General features: G+C 40.7%; 1 protein-coding gene across 2 annotated transcripts in view; it reads left to right on the forward strand.

The window, feature by feature from the left end:
• The first annotated feature begins 8582 nt into the window (after positions 1 to 8582).
• Positions 8583 to 23789, forward strand: part of TMEM245 (transmembrane protein 245) — an 86748-nt gene continuing 71541 nt past the window's right edge. The window contains exons 1-4 of one of the 2 annotated variants that reach the window (XM_049830428.1): positions 8583 to 9203; positions 18984 to 19101; positions 20323 to 20424; positions 21360 to 21467. In XM_049830428.1, the coding sequence (XP_049686385.1) occupies positions 8583 to 9203; positions 18984 to 19101; positions 20323 to 20424; positions 21360 to 21467 (949 nt within the window). The remainder of the gene's footprint in view (positions 9204 to 18983; positions 19102 to 20322; positions 20425 to 21359; positions 21468 to 23789) is intronic. The other variant, XM_049830429.1, reaches the window with a different exon arrangement.

Genomic DNA, 23789 nt, shown 5'->3' on the forward strand with positions numbered 1-23789 from the left:
GTTTGCACCATGCCATATTCTAGAAGCAGAATTAAAGATTGTAAACAAACTTCATAACTTTTATCAGCATTTAAATTGCATTTTGTGACTTCTTGGTTTGACAGAAAGATGTGTAGCAGGTGTACTTCCCCCGCTTTTCTTTTCTTTTTTTTTTTTTTTTTTTAAAAAACATCTTCAAATATTTCCCCAAAGAGAAGTACTTGGTAATAGCTTTAGGAGAAGGAAACGTGTATTTCACAGAGTTACAAAAGGGTCTACAATCACTTATTTTCAGAGATATCCATTGTGAGAGTTCTAGTATTTTATACGAAGTATAACTTCATACAGAGCCTTAGATTTATGATAGAAGTGGAAACACATTTAAATATTATGGTTGTTTCAGTGCTTCACGGAGCTGTGTACATGCATAACCTCCATGAATTGGCATCCTCTGCTTCAACTCTGACTCCACGTCTATAATGAACTGGCAAAGCAGTCTGCTTGGATGCTACACAGCGAGGTTTGAGGTGACCTCAAACAGTTTGGGATAGAAGCGTGGAGAGACTGGTAGTAAGGCTGAAGGACAAGGAATGACTAATGGTTTTGGCATACTTCCTATTTTTGCACGAGTTTACATGTGGCAGAACACGTCTGGCGCTTTTCATCACAAGCAAATATGATTTGATGGGAATAGAAGGAACAGTCTGACTTTAATGAGACTTTAGCTTTTATGCGGGTCTTAGCTGCGTAAGGGCTCACGTGAGCACAAGGTCAGACTGTGCCTCAAGATGAGTACTCCCATGAAACTCCAGGGTAAGAGCTAGAGGCTTGATCTTTCCTTTGGAGGTACGAAAACCTGGCAAGACCCTGTAGACAGTAATGACAGTGGGCTGCTGTGCACATACCTGCTCGCTGGCCATTTTACAAACTACTGCCGCAGCAGTTGGACTATCAAAAGATGGAGGCTCTACATCTTTTCTTAATAGCTTTCATTGTCCATTTCCCTAATTAAAATTTCAGTATCAGTATTTCTGTAGCAATGTGTTAGGGCCTAATGTAGCTCTCCCACAGCGTGCCCCACATAGATATGGAACTAACTGGAAAGTTTTAAAGAAAATCTCACTTTCCTGAGTACAAAAACTAATCAAAACAGAAGAATTTATATTTATTGACAGTATGTCAACTTTTCACCACATCTTTATTTCGTATCTAGTTATTTCTATGCATTTTACATGTTGAGGTATCTGATTTTTGCAGATACAGAGTAAGATCTAGGTAAACCTTCCTTTTCTAAACCTGTTTTATTAGTATGAAATAATCACTTATGTAACTTCTATTTTATTTTTTTTAATATTTACAGTGGGTTTGCTAAAATTATGTATGCTTGAACTTGGTTATTTAACTTATCTAATTTGGGCTCAGATAGGCAAAACCAGTGTAATTTCTAAATGTCAGGAAGGACGTATGCAGCTTGTGGAGCTGATAAGTGTGAAAAAGCAGGCTGAAAAGACATTACTTGCTTTGAAAATCTGTGATTTGAGTTGGCAATAGCAATGAATCTGCTGTAAGGAAAGGGGCAGATTTTTTTTTTGTCCTTGGGTTGCTAAGTAGTTTGAATTGCATTCATAGAATATCTGAAGTAGGAAGGGACCCATAAGGATCACTGAGTCCAGCTCCCTGCTCCATGCAGGACTACCTAAAACTAAACCATATGCCTAAGAGCGTCGTCGAGACGCTCCTTGAACTCTGACAGGCTTGGTGCCATGACCGCTTCCCCGGGGAGCCTGCTCCAGGGACCGACCACCCTCTCGGTGAAGAACCTTTTCCTAATGTCCCATCTGAACTGCCCCCACCGCAGTTTCGCAGTCATTCACAACTGTGGCTTTTGTCCTACTTCTGTGTTTCTTATCTAAGTAGGAATGTTCTTGCAAACCGATGCGAGGTTGGAATACGTGCAGGACTTCATGGCCCCTGTTTTAGAATAGCTGCTGCTCCGTATAGGCTCATTTTGATCTGCAGTGAGAGGCTATTTAGGGATGTCCTTACAAGGTGAACTTTTATATGGTGCTCTTAAGAAACTGTCTGTAAAGGTGTTGTGCACTTTATAGACTAGAGTGTTACAGAATTAGCTGGCAGCAGTACTCTTCTGAGCTGTTTCTAAGTGATACTTACTTAAATTCATGTTTACATTTTTAAAGAAGTAATTGGATTTTTTAAAAAGTGCCAAGCAGCTGCAAATCTTTTATGGCTCCAATGCCTGCTCAGGGCAGTGAACATTTTATGGCAAATAGTGATTGCAACGTGTTGCCCAATATAGTTTCACATCTCTCTCTTAAGCTTGACATCACCGAGTTCAATTTCATAAGAAGGTGTTAGTAGAAGACTAAATAAGGGAACAATTCACTTAAGTTGTGTGCCAAGGAATAAAAATATTCTTGCCAAATTTTTACAACAGTGATCTGCAAAGTTTAGATTAATGAAAAATATTCTTCCCATAATTAATATTTAGGCAATGCAATTTCGCTGAAGGTATTGTGTGTGTGTGTGGTGTGTGTAAGTCTGAGAATTATACAAGAGAGTTTAAAAGCAAAAGGCTAGACTCTGCTTTGGGGACAAAAGAAGACAAAACACAGAATCCTACATGTTCTGTGACTCCTAGCTGATTTTTGATAGGCAGAATGATCCAGAATATATAGAAACCCAAGATGTTACCCACTAGGGTATTATGTTTGCAGTGTTTATATACTAACCTTCTGTCACCTTCTTTGGTACAAAAATTAGCCTCACGTTAGTCTTTTTACAGTGTTATTTTCAATTTTTTTCCAAACTGGAGGATAAGTTCAGTAAGTCAAGAAAATAGTGTCGTATAGAGTATTAGGATAATAGGAACAGAAGCACAGATGCCATATTTAAATCTAGAAGGAAAAAACCCCTTATTTAAGCCCCAAATATGATATCTGCGTCTGAAGTATTGGACTGCTCACATATAAGGCAATGATTTCTTTTTCAGTTTTGCACAGTTAGTGATAAACACTGAAATAGAAAAAACTACCCCAATAGATTTTCTCTAAATCTGGAAGTATCATTCAAATCTTGACACAGAGTCTCAAAGATTAAATTTCAAACCTATTAACTCATTAGAAAAATGAAACGATGGGACCCTGATATTTATGTGTCACATCCCCAGCCTTTTAGACAGATACATTTTGTTAGCATATTTGAAGTATCATGAGTTCTTTTTAGGTTAAAAGAGATGCCTAGTATGCCTTGTTTTTTCTGATTAATATATCCTGAGGTCTAGCTTGCTTTAACCTCTTTGCAAGTAAGCAGGCTGTCGTAACTATGTTAACTCTTGCTACTTGTTTTGTATTACATGAAATGTAATGGTTGAACCTGAAATGTCATCTCTACCTTTTGACTTTGTTCAGCGTTCTCAAGACTAATACATAGTTAAAACATACAAATAAGCAACTTGTAACTATAGCATTAAGTGGTGTTCTGCGTTCTTTATGCTAGGCTCCATTCTGTATGCCAATACCCAGCATCCATGTGAAGTGAATGAGCATTTGGTCGGGTAGGAGCACAGGATTGGGGTTTTGTAGTCCAGAAGTAATCATCAAACTTCTTTGTATTTATGCACTAGTCTTTTCAGAAAAATAACACTGAATGAATACATAATGAAATTATGACGACCTACGGGTCTCCTTTACAATCAGTGCATGCCCTAAAATACTGCTTTGTAACATCTGTTTTATACTAAATGTTGGTGTTCAAGTGAGCCTTGTTAGATATTTGACAGTGACAGACAACAATATTTATAAACCTGTTACAATAAATGCCTTTTTAGTCTAAGAAAATGTGTGGTATGGCCTTTATAAAAGGGGGAAAAAAGGTCTCTCTGAGGCTAAAGAAGTCTCTATTGTTTCCTTGTGTTAACAATTCCTTCCTGTGCCATTGGCTTGAATTGATTACCCTGAGTAATTCTGTTTAAGTCAGTGAGGCTGGTCAGAGTAGTGAATTAACAGATGTGGGGGATTACTTTCTTTTTTTTCTTTCACCATCAGAATCACAGTGAAGCTGTAAATAAATCTAATAATCTGTGTGTTAACAAAGTATTAACCCAATTGTCATGTAGTAAGTAGCATGTAGAGGTTCCTGTGGTGACCTCTATGCTGTGTTTTTTGTGACCTATTTGATGCAACTATAATCAAGCTGCCAATATTACAAATTTGGGTGTTCTTTATCTACTGTCATTGCTGCCCTATTGCTTGGCCAGGCAGAGCAGCTCCTGAAGCAGTCAGAAGGGCCTTTTACAGAAAAGAAGAAAATGAATTTATATTAGAGATTGATAACAGAGAGGAGGAGGTCCCATGATACTCAGTGAGCGAAAGCAGCTGTAGAAGTCTCTCAAACAGGGGTGCTTCAACTTCTGAGATCTCTCAGGTTTGAGCAGGTATTTTAGCTCCTTGCTGGTAGACTGAGAGGAACAGTTAGCTCAAGGCACCAAGAAATGTATTGCTTTTACGCTGTGTGCTCTGTTTTTTGTGTTTGTAGTATTGCTACCCTGCAGTTGCAGGCTGCAAGAAAGGTCGCATCTTGTGTGTGTCAGCTACTTGTGCACTATCCAAGGGATCATGACCAATAGAGGCCTCAGACTCAACAGGGGGCTTAAAATATATTCTGTTTGTCTTGTGCCACATAACATTTGACAGGTTGGTAAGGCATTTTGTCACAAGCCTGACGAAGCCAAAATATTCTTCTGTTACTCAGATCTCTGTATATCCAGCTCTTGTTCCACGCACGCAGCTGCCATGTGGGCTAAACCCTGTGAGATAGTGCTCTGGATTTTGTTCATCCCAAGGTCTTACTGGTGCTGTGTTTTGCATGCTGGTCCACTGAGTGAACATCTTTGTGTTTGGTGCTATTGACTGCTGTGCCTTACAACCATGCATTTCATTCACCTTGTGAACTGAACAAAATTAATAGTCGTCTATATGAATCATTCAAGTATAGCACTGCTGATAATACCATATACTTTAACTGAGATATTGAACAAGTTGTTTCTGCAGTAAAGTCAGTCACTGCTATAATTAATCAGTGGGTACAGAGCCGGTATTCCCAAGAGCTGTTTTTCATTTTCTTTTTACCACTATTTTGTAAATTACATGTATTTGGATTAAATTAGCAGTTGATCTGCGTAACAGATTAATTTTTTTCTTTAGCCCAAAATACAAAGGTATGTGGTGATGACCTAAAGTTTATATCTTAATGATGAACTTTAAAGATGACATCTTTTTTTAATTTGGTCCTGCTACTGTTGAAACTATAGTCATTTACGTTGAGTATTTTTCATTCATCTGAAGAGGATATTAAACTGAGGTGAGCTAATGAAGTGAGATTAACCTCAACAGAACGTTCACAAATGTTCAGTAGCACAGGTTAAAACAAACAAACAAGAAGTTTCTCCAACAGGGGTAGAGTTATTTTCTAAATACACAGGCCAGTGCTGACACCTTGTGGCTTCGTGACCAAGTTATTTCGTAGTTTCATGTGCTTATTTCGGGTGTAAATCACGATGAACTTGCTGTTGCCAGCGTTGTCTGTCTCCTCTGCTTCCTCGCCACCTCAGTACCCAGTATTTTGGTATCACATGTAAGACAGCTTTGGGCTGTGTTGGCTGCACATCGAGTGAATAAGAACTAGGGTGTCTGGGAGCTCTTGAAGGGGACTCGGACAGATTCAGTTCAGTGCTCAAAATCACGGGTGCTAGTGCAGCAGCAGACAGCAGTTAGGAGCTTCTCTCTTACTAGTTATGCCTCATTTTATATTTCCCTCTACATAGGAGACCACTGAGGACTGTCAATACTTAGCACATGTGTACTTTTAGGCACACACACGTTTTCTACATTGACACAAAAGCATTCCTTTGCTGCCCTCTTCACCCTTGAAGAATTACTGGTAGCAAAACTACATCCAAAGGGACTGTTGGAGAATTTCTGGTAGTATAGGACCCTGAGGTGCCCTATTTACCTACAGCCATAAAAATGCCTAAACCACAATTTATCAGTGCAGTTTATACCTAAATGGGCATCTAATCTAAAATCACATAACTTTTCAAGTCTTGACAAAACCAGCTGTTAAGGCTGCAGTCACCATTTGAGATCTGTTGTGGAATTAAGTCTTCAGATCTTGAGGTGTGTTTTGTGAAGATCACGTATCCTTCCTCAGCTGTTTCCTTGGAGATTGTTTTCTGATGTTTATGGTCATGTCCCTGTTCTTAAGTGTTCATGTTGTGGTAATACAGGAGTTAGTTAGAAATCTTTACTGTGTTGTGGGTTTGTTGTTTGGGGGTTGGGTGCTTTTTGTTGTTGTTTTTAATTTTATTTCTGATATGTTTAGTTGTTTATAATGAATAGTGAAACACAGAACTGGAAAGAAAAGGTTTTCTACAGTAGGGACCAAATCTTCAGTTTATGTAAATCAGTATTTATAGCTTCACTCAAGTCAAAGAGGTGACATTAATTTCTATTTCTGAAGAAAGTGACTGCCTGAGTCTGTTAAGAAAAATCAAAGGAATAAGGATGTACCTATGAAGATTTGATTTGCTGGCATCTCTGTTTATCTAACAGGAGGATTTGTACTCTCAACTCCCCCCCCCCCCCCCCCCCCCCCAGTGTAAATCTTAATTGACACTTGCTAATTGAACTTTAATACAATAAATGTATTATAATGAGCCATTAGAGTCTCTTTTTTTTGGCATGCTTCCTCCTCTCTGCAGGAACTGAAGAGAAAAGGTTCAGATGGCGATGCATGCTTGTTACCTATTTCAACACCCTGCCAGGAGGCAGATCTATCTGATCAAAGAGCAGTAAGTGACAGTATCGTTTTAAGGTGCAATAAAAGCTTCTCTCATGGACAACTGCTCATAATGCCTCATCACCATCAGGATCAAATGAGATACCTGTAGGTCTATAAATGCCTCCACTGCATGAAATTAAAGCACTCTGTTGAACCTGCACGTGATCTGTTCAGCAAAGGAAAACAAGGTGCTGCAGGAGCCAAGGGAGACCTTTGTAAGTACAAATGTGTGTGTAACTGGCAGGGAAGGCTTTGCAGCACGGACAAGTCAGGACTGCAGTGCAAAATCTCTAGGAAACTGTCTGGGCCCAGTCCCATCTACAGCCATAGGATGCAACATGGTTACAGGAACTGTGTTGAAAAACCTTTACCTTTCCTCCTCGGGATGATGATAGGGATAGGTCTCACCTATAGTCTGTTGCCTTTGGATTGCTCTGCCTTTTCAAAAGTTGGGCTATGAACAGTTGTATTGCTGTTTTGCAAGTTAAAAACAATTGTGCTCAGGGTAATTTCAGCTTTTAGACATCTGCATCGTGCAAGAAACGCTTCACTGAAGTCCTGGCGGACACAAATCTACCATGGAGTTGCATAATGTTAAACTTGTGTGTAAATCCTAAAAAGGAGGAGAAAACAAATCAAGTTCCAGTATCTATGCGTTTTTTACGTGTTCAGAGGTATGCAACCTCTGTAAGATGTTGTAGAGGATATGCTGCATCTCTCTTTCAGAAGAAAGAGGAAGATTCCTCTGCGGGGTCTACGGCAGCATTACCAACAGCTTTAGTACCTGCTCAGGGGTTGTGTTCAGCTGTGAAAGGACAACTGTTTGAGTAGCACAGTGGCAGCACTGAGCTAGCTCAAATGTCGGGGATTCCAGCCCTCACAAAACTTGCTCAGATGGAGCATATTTATTATAGAGGCACTTAGGGCACCTGTAAAATGTTAGCCATCACCCCCATGCAAGGACACGGAGGTCTGGTGTATGCCAGATGCAGGAAATTAGCTTCTCCCTAGATTATTTGCAAGAAACATTTGGTGCAACATAAGGTCACAAATGCCAGGTCTAAAAAAAAAAAAAAAAACTACCCAGAGCAACTACTTTTTTCCATGGGCCTAATTCCCGGTAAAAGCGCAGATGCTTCCTTGTTAAACAATTCGATGCCAGAGCGTGTTCAAACAAGACAAAATTCTCCGCCTGGTCTAACTGGTCTCGCTCTCCACCGCGCAATGACGCTGCAAATTTCCGAGTATTTCGCGTTTCCAGAGACGAAAGCCGCGGGAGGGACGGGAGAGCCTTTAACAGAGCCGCAACAAGGTCTGCCCTGCTGGAGTGGGGATGAGGAACGCACGGAGCAAGCTGCCGGGCTCTTTCAAGCTCCAGCCCTTGGCAGCCTCCTTCAGGAAAAGCCACGAAGGCGCTGGGAAGCCTCGGCGATAACCCACGCGGGATAAAGGGGCCTCCACCACACACACACACACACGCACACACACCCCGCCCGCCGCGGGGAGGAGCCCGGCCGCCGGCTCTCCTCGCCGCAGAACTACATTTCCCAGCACCCTTCCCCACCGGGCCGGGCGTACGGCCGTGCCCGGAGCCGCTCGGCGGTACTACAGCCCCCAGCAGCCCCGGCTCCCTACCCCTCGCCTGAGGCGGCGGCGGTCGGCGATCGGCGGCGGCAGCAGCTGCGCGCCGGGTCCCGTCAGCGGCGGCCCGTTGCCCCGGCGCTGGGCGGGAGAGAGCGGGCGCTATGGCTGACAGCGGAGAGCCCCCGGCGGCTCCCGCCGAGGTCCCTCCGGGCTCGCCGGCGCAGAAGCGGCGGCCGGGCGGCTCCTCCGGGGCGGAGGGCACGGCGGCGGCAGCAGCGGCCGTGCCGAGGCTGCCGCTGGGCGGCCCGGGCGGGGCGGCGGGGATGTCGCTGCCGCGGCTGGAGAAGCCGATCAAGCAGGCCTTCTACAACACGGGAGCGCTGCTCTTCGCGGGGCTGTGCTGCGGCGCCGCCGTCCTGGTTTACTTCATCCTGGAGGCCTTCCTGCGGCCCCTGCTCTGGGCCGTGCTCTGCGGCACCTTCCTGCACCCCTTCAAGAGCTCCCTGACGGCGCTGGGCCGCCGCTGGCTCGGCCGCCTGCACCGCTCCCGCACTCCCGTCCTGCTGGCCGCCCTCCTCCTCCCCATCTGCTTCGCCAACTACGGGGTGGAGGCGCTGGGGGAGCAGGTGCTGCGGCGGCGGCGGCTCCTGCTGCTCCTGGGTGCCGGGGGACCGCTGCTCTACGGGCTCCACTGCCTGGGCAGCTCCCTGGGCGTGCAGGTGCTGCTGGCCCAGGCCGCCTGCCTCATCTGCCAGGGGCTGGATTACTTCAGCAGCCAGTGGGTGAGTGCCCGCCGCGGGCGGGAAGGGCGGTTGGGGGAGCGCGGGCTGAGGCGCGGCGCCGGCCGCCATCTCACTTGTTGCGGGGCGGCGGCGGCTCTGTGGAGGCGAACGTGTAAAATCGCCTGTTTGAAGCCGCCGTTTGCCGTTTTCTCTTCTTTCTTCCCCGCCGCCACGCTAAAGGGCGCAGGAGTTCATTCTCCTCACAGCAGCGGGCTGTGGCGGGGCGGGACGGGGGGGGAGCCGGAGCAAACCGCCGGCTGTCAGGGCATCGCGGCGGGCGAACCTTGCCTTCGCTATAAAACCGTGTGGAAAATAGCTTCGGAAAAGGTCCCGAGTGATAACCCGCGGCGTGGGGAGGTGCCCTGGATCATCCAGGGGGGTGCAGCAGAAGCAGACGGGTTTGTTTTCTCTGGCGGTGTTTCATGTCCGTAGTTCAGTCATGCCCCAGCTTTGAGGGACTGTGAAGTCAAAGGTAATCCAGGTGAGGTCTTGGGCAAACATCGGCTCTGAGCTGGGAGATGTGTCCTCAGTGTTGTGAAACAGCACTTCAGCTCCGCAAGTGACTTGCGGGGGAAAGGCGTCTTAAGGCTTGTTTCTCGGTGTACTGTTCTTTTCTTTTTCTTTTTTTTTTTTTTTTTCCTTCTTGAAGTATCATACGGTGCAAACAAAGTTCAAACAGGAAAAAAAGTAACGCTGTCGGTTTAACTTACAAATTTCTCTTATGGTAATAAAGATTCTGGGAGGCTTTTTTCTTGTGTTTTCAGTAGGTAGACTAGTTAAAACCTCTGGCAGAACTCAACTTCACTTTGTAAGTTATAATTGAAAATGCAAGAAATACTACATAATCTCAAGTAAATAGGTGTGTGGAAGCACGGAAGATCAGTAACTTGTAATTATTAGATACTGATGTACAGTTGGCATGCTCAGATTGCCTAGTGTCAAAGGCTTTTTTTAGGCTGCTCTAGTTTTTTAAACAAACAAACAAAACAACCATGCCCCCCACCGCCACCTTGGGTGGAAAGTGACATGCACAGTTGGTTTAATGGGCATATACGTGGAGATAGAACTGAGAAACTATGTAAAACTGATCTTATGTGGGCAAGAGAGAGAAACTGTCAAGAAAGGAAACAAGCCACCGAGCTTGTCCAGGCTTCTGATTTTGAATTACACATGTTCTTTGAATACAAGTTTTATTCCTTTGGTGGAGCTGGTGCATGCTGCTATCTCAAACACAACTTCGGAGATACATATCAGAAACAAAAAAGTCATAGTTCTCCTGAATGTACTAATGAGGGATATTTGAGCCATTTCTAGTGTGAATAGGATGGACTGGAGAATGTGTTTTGTCTCTTGAAGGTGAACATTGGAAGAAGAGATTTTCTGGGCTTTCTATTCTGAAGTGTTGTCATATGCTGGAAAACGTCAGGGGAGATGTGTTTCTGGTCTGTTTTGTCCTCAGAAGTATAATTAAGACTGAGTAGATAGACAGTCACTCTGTTTTTAAGAAAAGGCAAGATACAACCATTTTTAACTAAGTGGTGGAGAACGTAAGCATGGCTTGATACTGATGGGAAGTTTTGATTAGTTGCCACACAATTTACCCGATAAGCTTAAGACTTTCCTTTGCACTGGCCTACCCATTTTATTTTTAACAAATCAGCGATATTGCTACACTAACCGACTTGGCTAAGTCCAGTCCCTTATCAAACTTAGTTAATTAAGCTTTACTTACAGTGGATACGTATAAGGGTACTGAGGGAAGTTGCACCGATATAACCTCATAACTATGGTCGTAATGCACTGCTGGATGTCTGTGCGTGCTCAGTGCAGTTTTGTTAGCAGTCTCTGATGCTTTGTTTTGCACCGGTGTTTCTGATATGACACTTGTGTTCATTGAAGTGCTATAAGATTTTAACTGGCCAAAAGGTAGTAAGCTCCCAGGACTCTCCTCACTTGAGTTCTTTGGGAAGATTTTGGGTTCATGTCAAAATAACTAACCATGGACTTCCTTAAGCAAACATAGCTTTCTATGCAAGTGGCCTGTGTCTTTTTTTGGGGCCCTATGTGAGAAAACTCTGGGGCTTCCCTTTGTAAGTAACCTCAACTCAGCCTGGCATCATCTATACACTTTACAGTGTTTTCCTATTCCATTTTCTTGAATTGTGCTGCTATCTGATTTGTATTATCTCAGAGCTGTAGCAGGATAACTTAATTTTATCCATGCTGCTGAGGAGCCTTGAGCTGGATCAGTTCGTAGTATCTGCTTTAACTTCAGTTAAGCATTTTAAAGCCGTTTAATTGCCACGTTGTATTGTAGGACTCTGTTTACACATGTACCGTCTGCTTGTTAGCTGCACAGAAATTTTGGATATTACGAGTCAGTTTTCTCCATTGTACTGTTCTTCTCTGGGATCTGAATCCTCCATGGTTCCTTCTGTATGTTGTCTTGCATGAAGATTACAACCATTTTTGTTTGTAGATACTCTATGTGATAAGCAAAAGTAATGGTAATTTCATTTCTTGCACTGTTTCTTGTAGCAGTCCACTAAGCCAATCTAGACTTCTGTGTTTTGAAATATTTTGATACGGAATAACTTAATTAACATAAAATAAGTAAATTTTCCACTTAGACAGCAAGGAATACTGTCTTGCCAAGAATATGATACATAAATCATGTATTAAAAGCATAAAAGAGACGAGCGAGCATGGCTTGTTTTAAGTGCGAGACCAGTAACTGACTAGCATAGTACATTTGTTTATGGTAAGTTTCATCTTGTGTCTGTGCTCCAGCCACCAACAATTCTGTCTTAGGCTGCAAAGTAATACAGTGTATTTATACAATACAGTGTTTTTATTCTCATTTGGAGCTTTGCCCCATCTGGATGGCCCTGCTGCTTACAGAGAATAAAACCATGCCTGGTTGTCTTCTCCCTTTCTGATTCCCTCTGTTGTGCTAGAGAAGTGAGAAGATAGATGCCTATCATTAGAATTTGACTGAGAACAACTATGGGGTTTTGGGATACCAATTTGATGTTCTCTAACTAAAGGCAGTTTCATGGTATCTACTAGGCTGTGATACAGTGACAGAAATTCTCTTTGGTTCCAGAAAAATATGTTCTCCAAACGCAGCAATTGCATGTGATAATGACGTAGTAAACTGTATCTTGGCACCAGTATGTTACAGAGCTTTCTTGTACTGTTGCCACTGTTGTCCTCAAATCTGGGAAAGCCATTCATCGTGCTGATGAGTGAAGATTTGGAATTGGCTATATTCCTGTCTGTGGTTCTTAAGTCACACCTGCAATTTGAATTAGGAATCATAGATACCTCCATGGTAGCACTGTTTGATAGGTGATTGCAAAACACTGCATTTGAAGACCGAGTCCAAGATCTTAGGCTAGTCTACAAGCATCTTGTTCCTACCATCTCCTTTTCTTTCCCTTCATGCTCTACAGTTCCTGCATCAGCTTTGAAGAAGCTTGCTCAAAAAATGTAGTAGGCTGCTGGACCTTAAAGCTGGGAGCTGGTTATAAATTCCATATGAGTTCCTTGCTCTGACTCCAGCCTTCTCTATGGGTTGCTTGCAGAAGTCTTACGTAGAGGACACAGACTCTACTTGAACTTCAGTTACATGTAATAGGGAAGGGGAATGTTTTTCTCTATCTTTTTTTTTTTTTTTTTCCCTCTTGAAAAGGAGGGGAGTTTGTCTCATAGCAGACTGAATATAACCTTTACACATTTATATGCTATGGCAATTTCAGCATGGTTACCTATGCAGTTAGCATACCTTCTGAAGGCTGATTGGACTTGGACTTGGACTGCCTTGTCATCCTAGTTTTGTAGGAAGTATGCTGGTATCCATCACTGTATTTAAAGTATGAGAAATTCTTCTGCTTCATGGCAAGAGTTCAAACTACTTTAGCCTGGCATTTTACACTTACAGTAATATATGGCCCACTATTGGTTGTATTTTTTTTTTTTTTTCCCCCCAGCAGGGTTCACATGCTCATATTTATTTAGAAAATAGTTTGTAGATCTGGGCAGATGAAATGAATTGTACAGCTGTTCTACATTGACTCTGAAGTTCATCTTAATAAATTAAATATGATATAATCATAATTGGCAGAATTCTCTGGAGTGAACTTGGTTACAGGGCTGTCAAAATCTTTCTCCCATGGCCAGTCTTTCTTCCTTGGTTTGTCACAAGTTATTGGTCAGGGTCAAAACTGTGCACTCATATATGTATGTGTGTCAGTGTATTTTTATATCTCTGACTGTACTAGGTGCAACTTATTTTGTTCTAGTGGTTAGCATGCAGTTAGAGGACCTAATCAACGCTTTCCTCTCTACAGTGCTGGGCAAATCTGGAAAGACCTTTTGCCATGACCACTGCATTGCAATATTGTCAAAGTAGGTGGTGTCTGTTCTGGCTGGTCGACTGTCTGCTGCTCCCTGTCAGGGAATCGATCAAAGGCATTTGCCAGGGAAACCTCCATTTGTGTTGGCACTAGATGTCAGCAGCCTCTAAGGTAACCCTTGCAGACTGAAATTCTCAAATGTGCTTCTTGGCAAATGTTTTGGGTCACAGGTTCCAAGAAGCTTGGTTTCCACAGTGCTGTTGAATATCACCCGTGGAGGCAAAAAAGCATCTGTGTTTTGTTAAGATGGGGCAACTTCTCTTCTAGCAAAGGAAAGGGTTAAGGTTGACTATAATGTTGGAATAACTATAAATTACAGTTCTGATTTTTGAGTTGCATATATTTCCTATTTTTCGAGTGTTTCAGATAGGGTTGTTTTTGGGGGGTTGGTTTTTTTCCCCCCCCTTCCCTTTCTTCTTAGAGCAGGCCTTTAAAACTTGCCCAGCATACCCCTCCCCCCTCCCCCCGCCACCTGAAAAAGCCCTTAAGTATTCTTTCTGCTGTTTATAATAATCCTTTCATTATTTGGTATCATGAGTCATAAATCATGCAGCCAGGTACTGACTGTAAACACATCTTGCCAAAACCACAGTTTTGGGTTTGTTTTCACAACTTGGTGGAGATCAACTGTGTAGAGACCACATGTGGCCTGTTTAAAAACAGGATGGGGAGGGCAGGGAAAGACTGAGATGTTGATAATGTTTTCTTTTCCACCTTTGTTTTTCCCTTCCACACCCACGCTCAGTTTCGGGAGAACCTGCTGTAGGATACCTTTCTTGAAAAGGCTTGTGAACTTGTTTAGATTTATGAGCATGAACTGCAGCCCCAGGCACTAAGCTGACACTAGCCTTGAGCCTGATGATATATGCTATGTAAAGTTAGGGGGGGGTGTTTGGTATTTATATGTACTATTTGAACACAATGATACTTCTTTTTCTACCACCTCTGAAAGGAATGCTTGCTATGTAACTGTCCAGCAAAATTTTAACTGTGATTTCTCTAATAAAGAAGGTGAAGTTGCATACCTTGAGGAGCCATCTCTTGTGAAAGTGTCATCGTGAAGCATGTCAGAGGAGTGGTGTTCTGTCTTCAGGGAATTTGATGTGCTCTGAAAAAGCTCTTTTCACAAGTGAATCTTGAAAAGTTTGATTTCTGAGTAGTGTTTCTCTTAATGGAGTTTCTCATAAATAACTTTTGTGTTAAGACAGGAAAAGTGAACTAAAGGAGGAGCATTTTCAACATCCATACCTGCAGTCTTCTGCATATCTTGGATATAAAGGATTTTCTTAAATTCATAGTGTAGGAAATGTTGCAGGACACATTGAAAATACTTCTAACCCATGTATGGCAGTGTTGATTTTGATGGTCAGTTCCCCCATGCCCCAGGATTCTAGTTATAAGTTCATAATTTTGTCCCTTCAAAAAAGGGTAGTCTTGCTAAACACCAGGCTTCTGTTTCACGTGGTTTAGCAATCTGTGTGTCAATGTCAAACATATCTACGTGGATATATGTCACGCTTCGGGGTTCTAGAAGAAACAGAACTGGTATGCTGTTCTAGTCCTTTGGGCTTAGGACAAGGAATAATTTAGTCTGTCAGATTTATGCTTACTTGTGTTCACTTAGGGGGAAGAAAAAATCAGGATGTTATTTACCTGCTTAGGTAAATGATGCCTTCCTTAGTGAATGGAAAAGGTGGTTGAGTTTGCTTTGAGGTGGCCAGTAGTATTATATGTGTGATTAGTTGGTTTGGGGCTTTTTTAGTTTTGTATCTGTTTGACAAAGACTGTCTCCATGCTAAATGAAGGGCAGTTATACTTTCTTCATTCTGCCAAACTGTGCACGTTGTGGTGCATTTTCTCTTGTGTACTGTGGAATATACAGTAAAGCTACCTGAAAATAATTTTGGTTCTGAAAACTGGAATCAAAATGACATTTTTGTAATTGCTCAGTTGTGTCCTTATTATCTTTTTTATTGTTTAGAAAACCATTTTCAAATGAACAGACAGATAGAGAAAACACTGTGATGTTCATGCTGGCAAACACAGTTTGGCTTTTAGTGGTGCATTTAATGCCTTGTGTCGCTTCATTTTTCAAGTCCAACAGTATTCGGCTCAGCTTTTGCGGTAGGTTCATTTTCCTTTGCCAGTCTGCATCGCCACTGAGGAGAAGACGTAGAAATAATGCACTGCTGTTAAAAAAAAAATCACTTCTTCAACCAGCTTTACTCAGTGCAGCACTGTTTTAAGTTTGCAAAAGTGCCATCTGACTTGTTAAAAACTGAAAACTTTTGGAAGGTTGGCAGAGCATATATCAAAAGAAGTAACTGTTTGTTATTCTACTCAGTCTTCACTGTTGTGTTTAGTGGGGGGTGGCTTACGTGAAGCAGGTAGGAAATGTGTTCCTGCTGGATGTTGAGTTGTTGGGGCAACACTCCCAAGGAAAGCTGAGTCGTTCCGACAGCTTTGCTGCCAATGAGGAGCTGTTCTTGCTTACCCCACTTCAGACATATGCTTCAGTTGCCCTGTTGTTGGTACCTGTCTTACCTCTGTGAGCCTGTTTAGCTATAACTGAATTAGATTATAAACTCGTGGGCTTTTTTCCAGATAGTTTATTATCAGCTTAGGGAGCTTGAGCTGGCTGGCTGAACGTTGAAGCTAGTGTGTAGAAGAGGTGGGACTGTCTGACTGGCAGTGGGAGAGAATGAACTGCCGCCTTCAGTAGCAATGAGCTATTAAATAAGCATCTGTAAAACCTCTCCCTTAGACATTAAATTGCTGATAGGAAAAAAGGGAGTGAACTATGTAAATAATTTTACTCTTCAATATAAATGTTGTCAAGAGTTGAGTAGTAAGAAAGAGTTTGTTATCAAAAAAACTATGGCAAAGCCAAAAGCGTCTCAGATTTTCGAATTCTCTCAACTTTCACTGGAACTGTGAACAGACTTTCAGTAACATTGGTGATATGGTCATGCTGATAAATCCTAGACTTTCCAACACTTAAATTTAAAAGAAAAATCAAAACACTGAAGCAGGTGCTTGAACTTAACATAAAAGCTGCATCTTTGTATGGTGTAATTTTGCCTCCAGTTGGCAATTTAAAGAGAACTGAAGCCCTTCAGACTTGCCTAGGCTTGTCTAAATCTGGCCTTTTAAAATTACCAGTGTAACCCGAAAGTGGGTGCTGAAATCCAAGAAGTTACGCTGCAGTCCTACAGCAGTTTATTCAGGGAAGCAGGCTGTTTTACTTTATATGTCTGAAGGCAAAACAACATTTTATTCAGTTTGTTAGGGGTGCTACAAAATGCAAAGGATGTGTGAGAAATAAGGTCCTTGCTCTCTGCTCAGACAATGAAGATAAGTGAGGGAAGGAAGAAGGAAACCTTACAGGATTAAGCCATCCTAAAATTGTGATATGTGGGAGTTGTGCATGTCTGTAAATATTAATTGTAATTGAACAGGCATTTAAAATCTCAGAGTACATGGTGAAAGTTGGGCATCTGCAACTGACTTCAGCTTGATAAATAGTTCATGGTAGCTAAGACATTCTGCAATATCTGAAGTATGTATGTTAGTTACCTGGTTAGCTGTATACTCTTATAGATCAAATTTATAGGCATTTTGGCTTAGCATGGAACTTGCATCCATTCTAGTTTTAGTGCAATAATGACAGTAGCTTAATTTTAATGAAAGTAGGCAGTATCTTTTATTCTTCATTTCTATGATGTCAGTTGTTGAGATGGACATGTAATAGTAAAGAGGCTAGTAATATTCTCACACTCTTGTAGCCAAAACCTTTGGAGACCAATCAGGAAAAGTGGGAAAGGATATAACATGCCTTTAAAGGGTTAAGGGCAGGGGGGGGAATTAGGCTGTTGCCAAGTTAGTATGGGTTGAAATCCTAGTCTCTGTCAGTTTAAGTTAATTTGTTTTGTCAGTTGCTTTCAGCTGTGAATTGTTGGAAGTAGGCTTACCCAACTTAGAGAAGTAGGCTACCCTAGTTCCCGTGCAGTATTATTTCTTGCAGCGTAGGGAAGTGCTTGGCCATAACATTAACCGATAAAGAACTATTACTCCATGGTGTCACTGAAATGAAACCTCTTGCACCAGTCAGTTGACAAGGTTTTTTACAGGGCTTCTAGATTGTTATTGTTTGATGTCCGAAACAAGATGACTTGTTTATTTTAAAATAAGCTATTTCTTTCTATTTAATTGAAAGAAGAAATACTTTTACTTGGGTCATTTGCTAAGCTTTTAGAAATGAGAATTGATGAATTATTATAACTTACAAAAAATTATTGAATACCTAAACCCTGAAATGCTGGCTTTTAGTTCAGCTACCTGCATGGCTAAAAGCAATGCAACATGTTCTACTTTGTTGGCTGTTAAACATAGGCTTATGACCTCTTAGCCTCCTACTTGTGGCATATTTTTAATCAGAAAGTTTAATTTATTGAACTTACTGAGTCTCCTATTTGTAATTTATCATTAAATTTAAAAGCTAAAGAGAAAAGTTGGCTTGATGCTGGAACATCTGTCATACAAAGGTGTTATGTGGCTGATGTTAGGGAGTAGGATAGCATCTTCATGCCGAGTTGTGTCTTGCAATTACAGTTGTGCTGTAATATGCCTTGTGAATTTGTTATGAACCTATGCTGTTCAAAGAGTGCTGCCGTGCATTTCAGATCAAATTTTTGTTTGTTTGTTTATAACTTTAGTCTTAATATCTAAGGGTTCTGTTGGTTTTAGATGTTTGTCTTGAGTCCACATTTGGCCAAATTACGTGTCACAAGTCATTTAAAGGCATGACTGTTTTGTGGACCAACACTGCTGAGGAACAGCAGATTTTGTTGTGCTTTCTAATGGCTGTCTTTGGCATAAAGCCCCCTTTGTCTCTTGGGACTGGAACACGGGAGCTGGCAAGCTGCTCTGTGCTGGAATGTGTGGTGCTCTGCTGGCTCTGTCTCCCTGTAGCTCCGCTGGTGGCTGCATTTCATTTAGGTTCTCACCTTTTCAGTAGCAGTTCCAGAGTAATTGTTTGGTCTCGGGGGCAAAACCATCTTCCCTCAGGATTTGCGTCCAGCAAAGCATGTATACTGCCTCACATTAGAACCATACCGAAGGCAAACCGAAGTCATGTCTAGCCTGCCCTTACACTTCACACAAACTTTACGCTTCTCTTACATGGAGCAAAAACTCCTGTAATTGATTGACAGTTTGGAAATGTAGGCTTCTCAAAGGATTAGAACCTGATTTCAGTTCTCTTGATAGGGCAGGTAGGGGTGCATGTTTGTGCATATAAGCACACATCAAAATATTTGTCCTTGTGTATGTATACATACCTGTGTGTATCTTTTTCTTAAAGATATGGACCTTGGTAGTTGGTTATCTGCTGATGGTTTCATTCAAGTGGAATATAAGCACTGAACGTTACTTAAAAGCAATCTCTGTCCCTGTCTGGATTATGCTGCTCTTTCACTTAGGTGAGTAACAAGAAATTACTATTCTAATGCGTTGGCTCGGATTCTGTTGTCTTGCAAACAAAGCTACTTGCTTCCTCTTCTGATAAGTCTTTATAATGGAGTCTTAGCCAAGATGCAGGCTGATTTCTCTGCTCAGAAATTCTGACTGCATGTGGCCAGGAGAGAGAGTTGGAGTAGGAAATGGGAAGGCATCAACATGCTGAGCAACATTTGTCTTCCACTCCTCCTCCTCAGTTTGTACTTCCCATGGTTTTCCCTTACTTTGCTCCAGACCTGATACTGACTCCCTGATAGTGGGGAAGGGCTGGGGTCACATGTGGGTGGATTTAGATTTTTCACTTGTGATAATTTTTAATATTATTGTTTTCTTGAGAGCCTGCCATTAACCAAGGCTGAGGCTGTAAAATGCATGTAATAGAAGTAAAACAAAAAAATTTTCTCTCAGTAGTCAACAAGCATGTTGATATATCAACAATACCAAATAAATTTGCCACTAGTCTGTATAATCTGTTAATACAATTGTAAGATTATAGTAATCTATTAGTATTAAAATTTTTTTTACATATTTAATATAACATCAGATTATATTATCATATCAGAGTTTATGCTGGAAGTATCATGCAAATAATAGAAGACTATCATGATGGAAGCTTTCACAGCATATTTAATGATTTACTTTGCTTTAGCAGCAGGTTTCAAGGGTTGTTCTGACCATGTGGGGACACGTTCCTGAGGTTTTAAGCTACACATAATGGCTTTGCATCTGCTTACATTTTGACAGTCTTGTATTTGTTGGAAGTACTAGCTGAAAAGCCAAAGCCCAAGAAGGCACTGCTTGATGCCACCACTCTCTGGAGATCTAACATAAATGCAGATTTTTTTGGGAACTTAATTTGCTTCTGATATCTAAAATGTTTTGTGTGTATTTTCACGTAATTTTGCACGTTGTTTTAAAAATTGTTCTCTAAAGAATATATCGCATATTTTAAAGTCATTGAAGTTAGGAATGGTAACAGCTTGGTTTATTCATTGAGAAACTGGTTCACCTGTTTTTTCTATTCTTCTTTCCATGAATGTAGAAAATTTGTTTGCTTTATGACACTTCTTAGTTTCTGCCCAGATTGTTCTTGGTTGATGTGGTGCCTTTCTTGGTTTTGCTAAATGTAGAGTTTATTAATGGCGTAATTTTTCTTGTTAAAAAACCAACCCTGTATCTTTCAGCTTCGGTGGCAGGTTCCTGGAGGATTCCTGTGTTTCTGGTCATAGTTGTTCTGATGACTGTAGGCGTGTTGCATGAACAGCAGAATGGAAAGGATTCTTCTGGTAAGAAATCAGTTGCTATTTCTTTTATTGTTGGAGGCAAAAGTTGTGTAAAGTCAAGTGAAAGAATCTGGACCGTATTACTCTAAATTCAATACCAGATGGATTGCAAGAATTTACCCTAAGATTTTTAGTATGTTTGTTTCAAAGTGGTTTACGCATGCTGAAGTGATCTTACAGAAGATCTTTGCAATGGACTGATGTTTGTTTTCCATAGCAAAGTACTGACTCTCATTGTCAAGCCCGATTGCTTAAGTTTACAGAAACCTGTGTGTAGTTTCAAGCATAAAGCAAGCCCAGGAAATTTGAAATCAGAGGCTAATTTTGAAAGAAATGAGCATTGTGGGTTTAGTAGCCACTCTAACGCTCATCATGAGAGAAACTGAGACAACTCCATCCAGCAAATCATTCATTGTTAAAATACCAGTTTCTTAAAACTATGGTTTGTGTTCAGACTTTGAGAAAAATCGGTTCTGCCTGTTGCGAGTCAATTTTGCACAAAATCCAATGTCAGGTGTTCTTTTCTAGTACTAGCTGTATGATTATTTGGGGAAACTCTTTTCCTGTCTTGCTGGTTTAGTTTTCTTGAAAGTCATCGTAATCTTGGTTAGTAAAATTGATTATCTGGTATAGAGATTTTTAGATTAATCAAACTGCCAGCAGCTGTGAGTGACTTGATCAGTGACAGTTCATTAGCAAGGAAAATGCTAAGCAAGTAACTTGGTTTTGTGTTTTGGCTCCAGGTGTATTGTAATACTAAAATTAATAGCACTTGTTCCTGTTTGATCGTATTGACTACATATAATACATATTAAAAACTGACAGTGTCTATCCATATAATTTCTGTTGCTTGACAGCATCCATGGCTATCAAGCAACAAATAAAACATTTTAAGACTTAAGCTTTTCTTTATTTACATACACATATGTATTTTACAGGGGCAGAGCTTCCTGGTCAGATGATTTCCATTGCTGCTTCAACAATTGCCATGGCAATTTCAATGACAGAAGATGAGTCCAATAATGAAAGTTCCTCACAACCCTCAGGTGACTGAATACTCTGTAAGAAGACATTTGAATTTGCTTTAAAGGCATGAAATTGGAGGGAATTAAGAACAAATTTCAAAATAGTCCCTATCCTCTTCATTCTGTCCAAAATACCACATTTATACTTACCTTGTGAAACAGGTTTATCTGTTTTTAAAAATGTTAACAAGACAATAATATAAAAGCTGTCTTTTAAATTATAGTTTACATGGCTTTCTGTACGTTTAGATGGCCTGACTAGAATAATTTTCTTTTTTTCTCCCAGAATGAAGGCATGGCTTTTTTTCTGTTCTTTATTATTAATTTTTTTAATTTTCCTTAGCCTTCTTTTGATTTCTTGGCAGTTACGAGATAAAACTGGATTTCTGGACCAGATACAGATAGACTGGAATAATTTTTGTATACATCACAGTGACAAAAACCCCGTTGTTCTCTGTTTAACTATGGCATGCTCAAAGTCTTTCCTGTAGTGAGTTTACTTGACATTGTAGCTTGAGTCACGATACTTTCACTTAGAATAACACAACTAGAAATCTGCAAGTAATGGCTTGAAAGAGTTGCAAAGAAGGTGTTTAGATGTCCATCACTGGTTTTGAACTTTACCATCATTTTTCCAGGTAGGCCTTTGATGGAATGCGATACTAGAAAAATAAGCTATTACGGAGATCTCTGGAAATGGAAAGGTTTCATCCATTTCCTGCAAGCAGACAAAACAGGTCATTCAACTTGACAGAATGTGAACTTCCAAAACTTCATTTTGAAATTGGCTGTATCTAAGAGTTGTCTTCTGTATGTTCTTAATATTGTCTGTAATGTGTAAATTGTGTTCCAGAGGAGGAAACATAGTGATTGTGCAGGAGAGAATGCTTTGAGCATGTGGCATTAAAACCATCTATCTAAAAGTTACCATTCATGAAACTAAAAAGTTATTTCAGCCACTAGGTGAAATGGTGTAGAACAAGATCTTCAGAAATCTTTTGATGAAATGTAAACACTTCCTAATTTTAAATATGTCAGTGTAGGCGGTACTTGAAAATATGCTTAATTTTAAATATAGAAAGGGCAGCTTTAGACAACTTACCCTTTTCTTATCTTTGTTTCTACATTTTACATGACTATCATCAAAATCAATATAGAACCCTATGGACATATGCCCTGAAATTTGAGAATGGAGCATCATTGTAACAGTTCTCTTGCATTGCTGTCTCTAATCTTGAATTTTGGAAATGAGATTTTTTTAGCTGGATTTTTGAACACCCAGTCAAGCAACAGTCTCCCACAAATGTGCTATGTCAGTGGTTGTGTTCTTGTTTGTTGCTTGTGTTGTTTTTTGTTTTGTTTTTTTTTTCCATTTGCACAACAGTTTTAATTTTTTTCTCTTCTTTAAGGTTTTTTTCTCTTTTTTCAAGTTGTAACGTCTCATGGCCAAAAAACCCCTCCTACAGTGGTTTTATAAAGATGTCTTTTTGCAGTGAATGTTTTTTGACTTATTTTCTTGAGACAGTTAACCAGACTTTTTTTGTCTTTCAAATTCTGTTGTTTTCCTTCACAGCAGGAGAAGAACAAATATGGAGTTTCCTGTTGACTCCTAACAGTAGTTCAGATAATTTTCCAACAATCTGTTGGGAGTTAGCATTATAGTCTGTGGCACGTGTTAAGCATCCTTTTGGTCATCTTTGGTTTGAATGTTCTGTGTGAATGGTGATGAAACATTATTCTTGTACAGCAACAGGTTTTACCTGCAGGGTTAAGAAACTGCAACTCTTTTGTTTTTCCTCTCCAGTGATTTTTAGATGTTCTGTTATCTTGCTTTGGAACTTGTAATGTAACACACATCTATTTTATGAGAAGTTTAAGATTTTGAAAGTTTTCACATCTTCAGCCAGGTAGATAGCACATTGCAGGAGATCTTCCTCATATCTAGTCTAAATATGTCAGTGGTTGTCAAGGTTGATTAATTGCTAGTATCAATAACAAAGCTTATACTGTATTAAATCAATTATAGAACAATCAATGCTTCATGTTTTTACTGTTCTCCTTACGCTTAAATTTGTTCATGAAAACAACAGAAGGGGAAATTGATTTTACAGTTTTTTCTGACCACTCATGTTTTTCCTTATTTTGTTGTTGAATACCAGTATTTAGTGTTGGAGTGAGGAATTTAATGACAGCAGTGAAGGTGGTCTGACTTGTTATCCTTCCTGGTACCCCAAGAATTTCCAGAGTATGCAGCAAATGAGAAGTCCGCAACTTAAGGAGCAAATACCACTGCAGTATTTTGTTAGCTGCCTTGTAGGCAAGATTCTATTGTCGTGTTGGCTT

This window comes from Accipiter gentilis, chromosome 27, assembly GCF_929443795.1.
Source record: "Accipiter gentilis chromosome 27, bAccGen1.1, whole genome shotgun sequence".
In the NCBI taxonomy this organism is placed as follows: Eukaryota; Metazoa; Chordata; class Aves; order Accipitriformes; family Accipitridae; genus Astur; species Astur gentilis.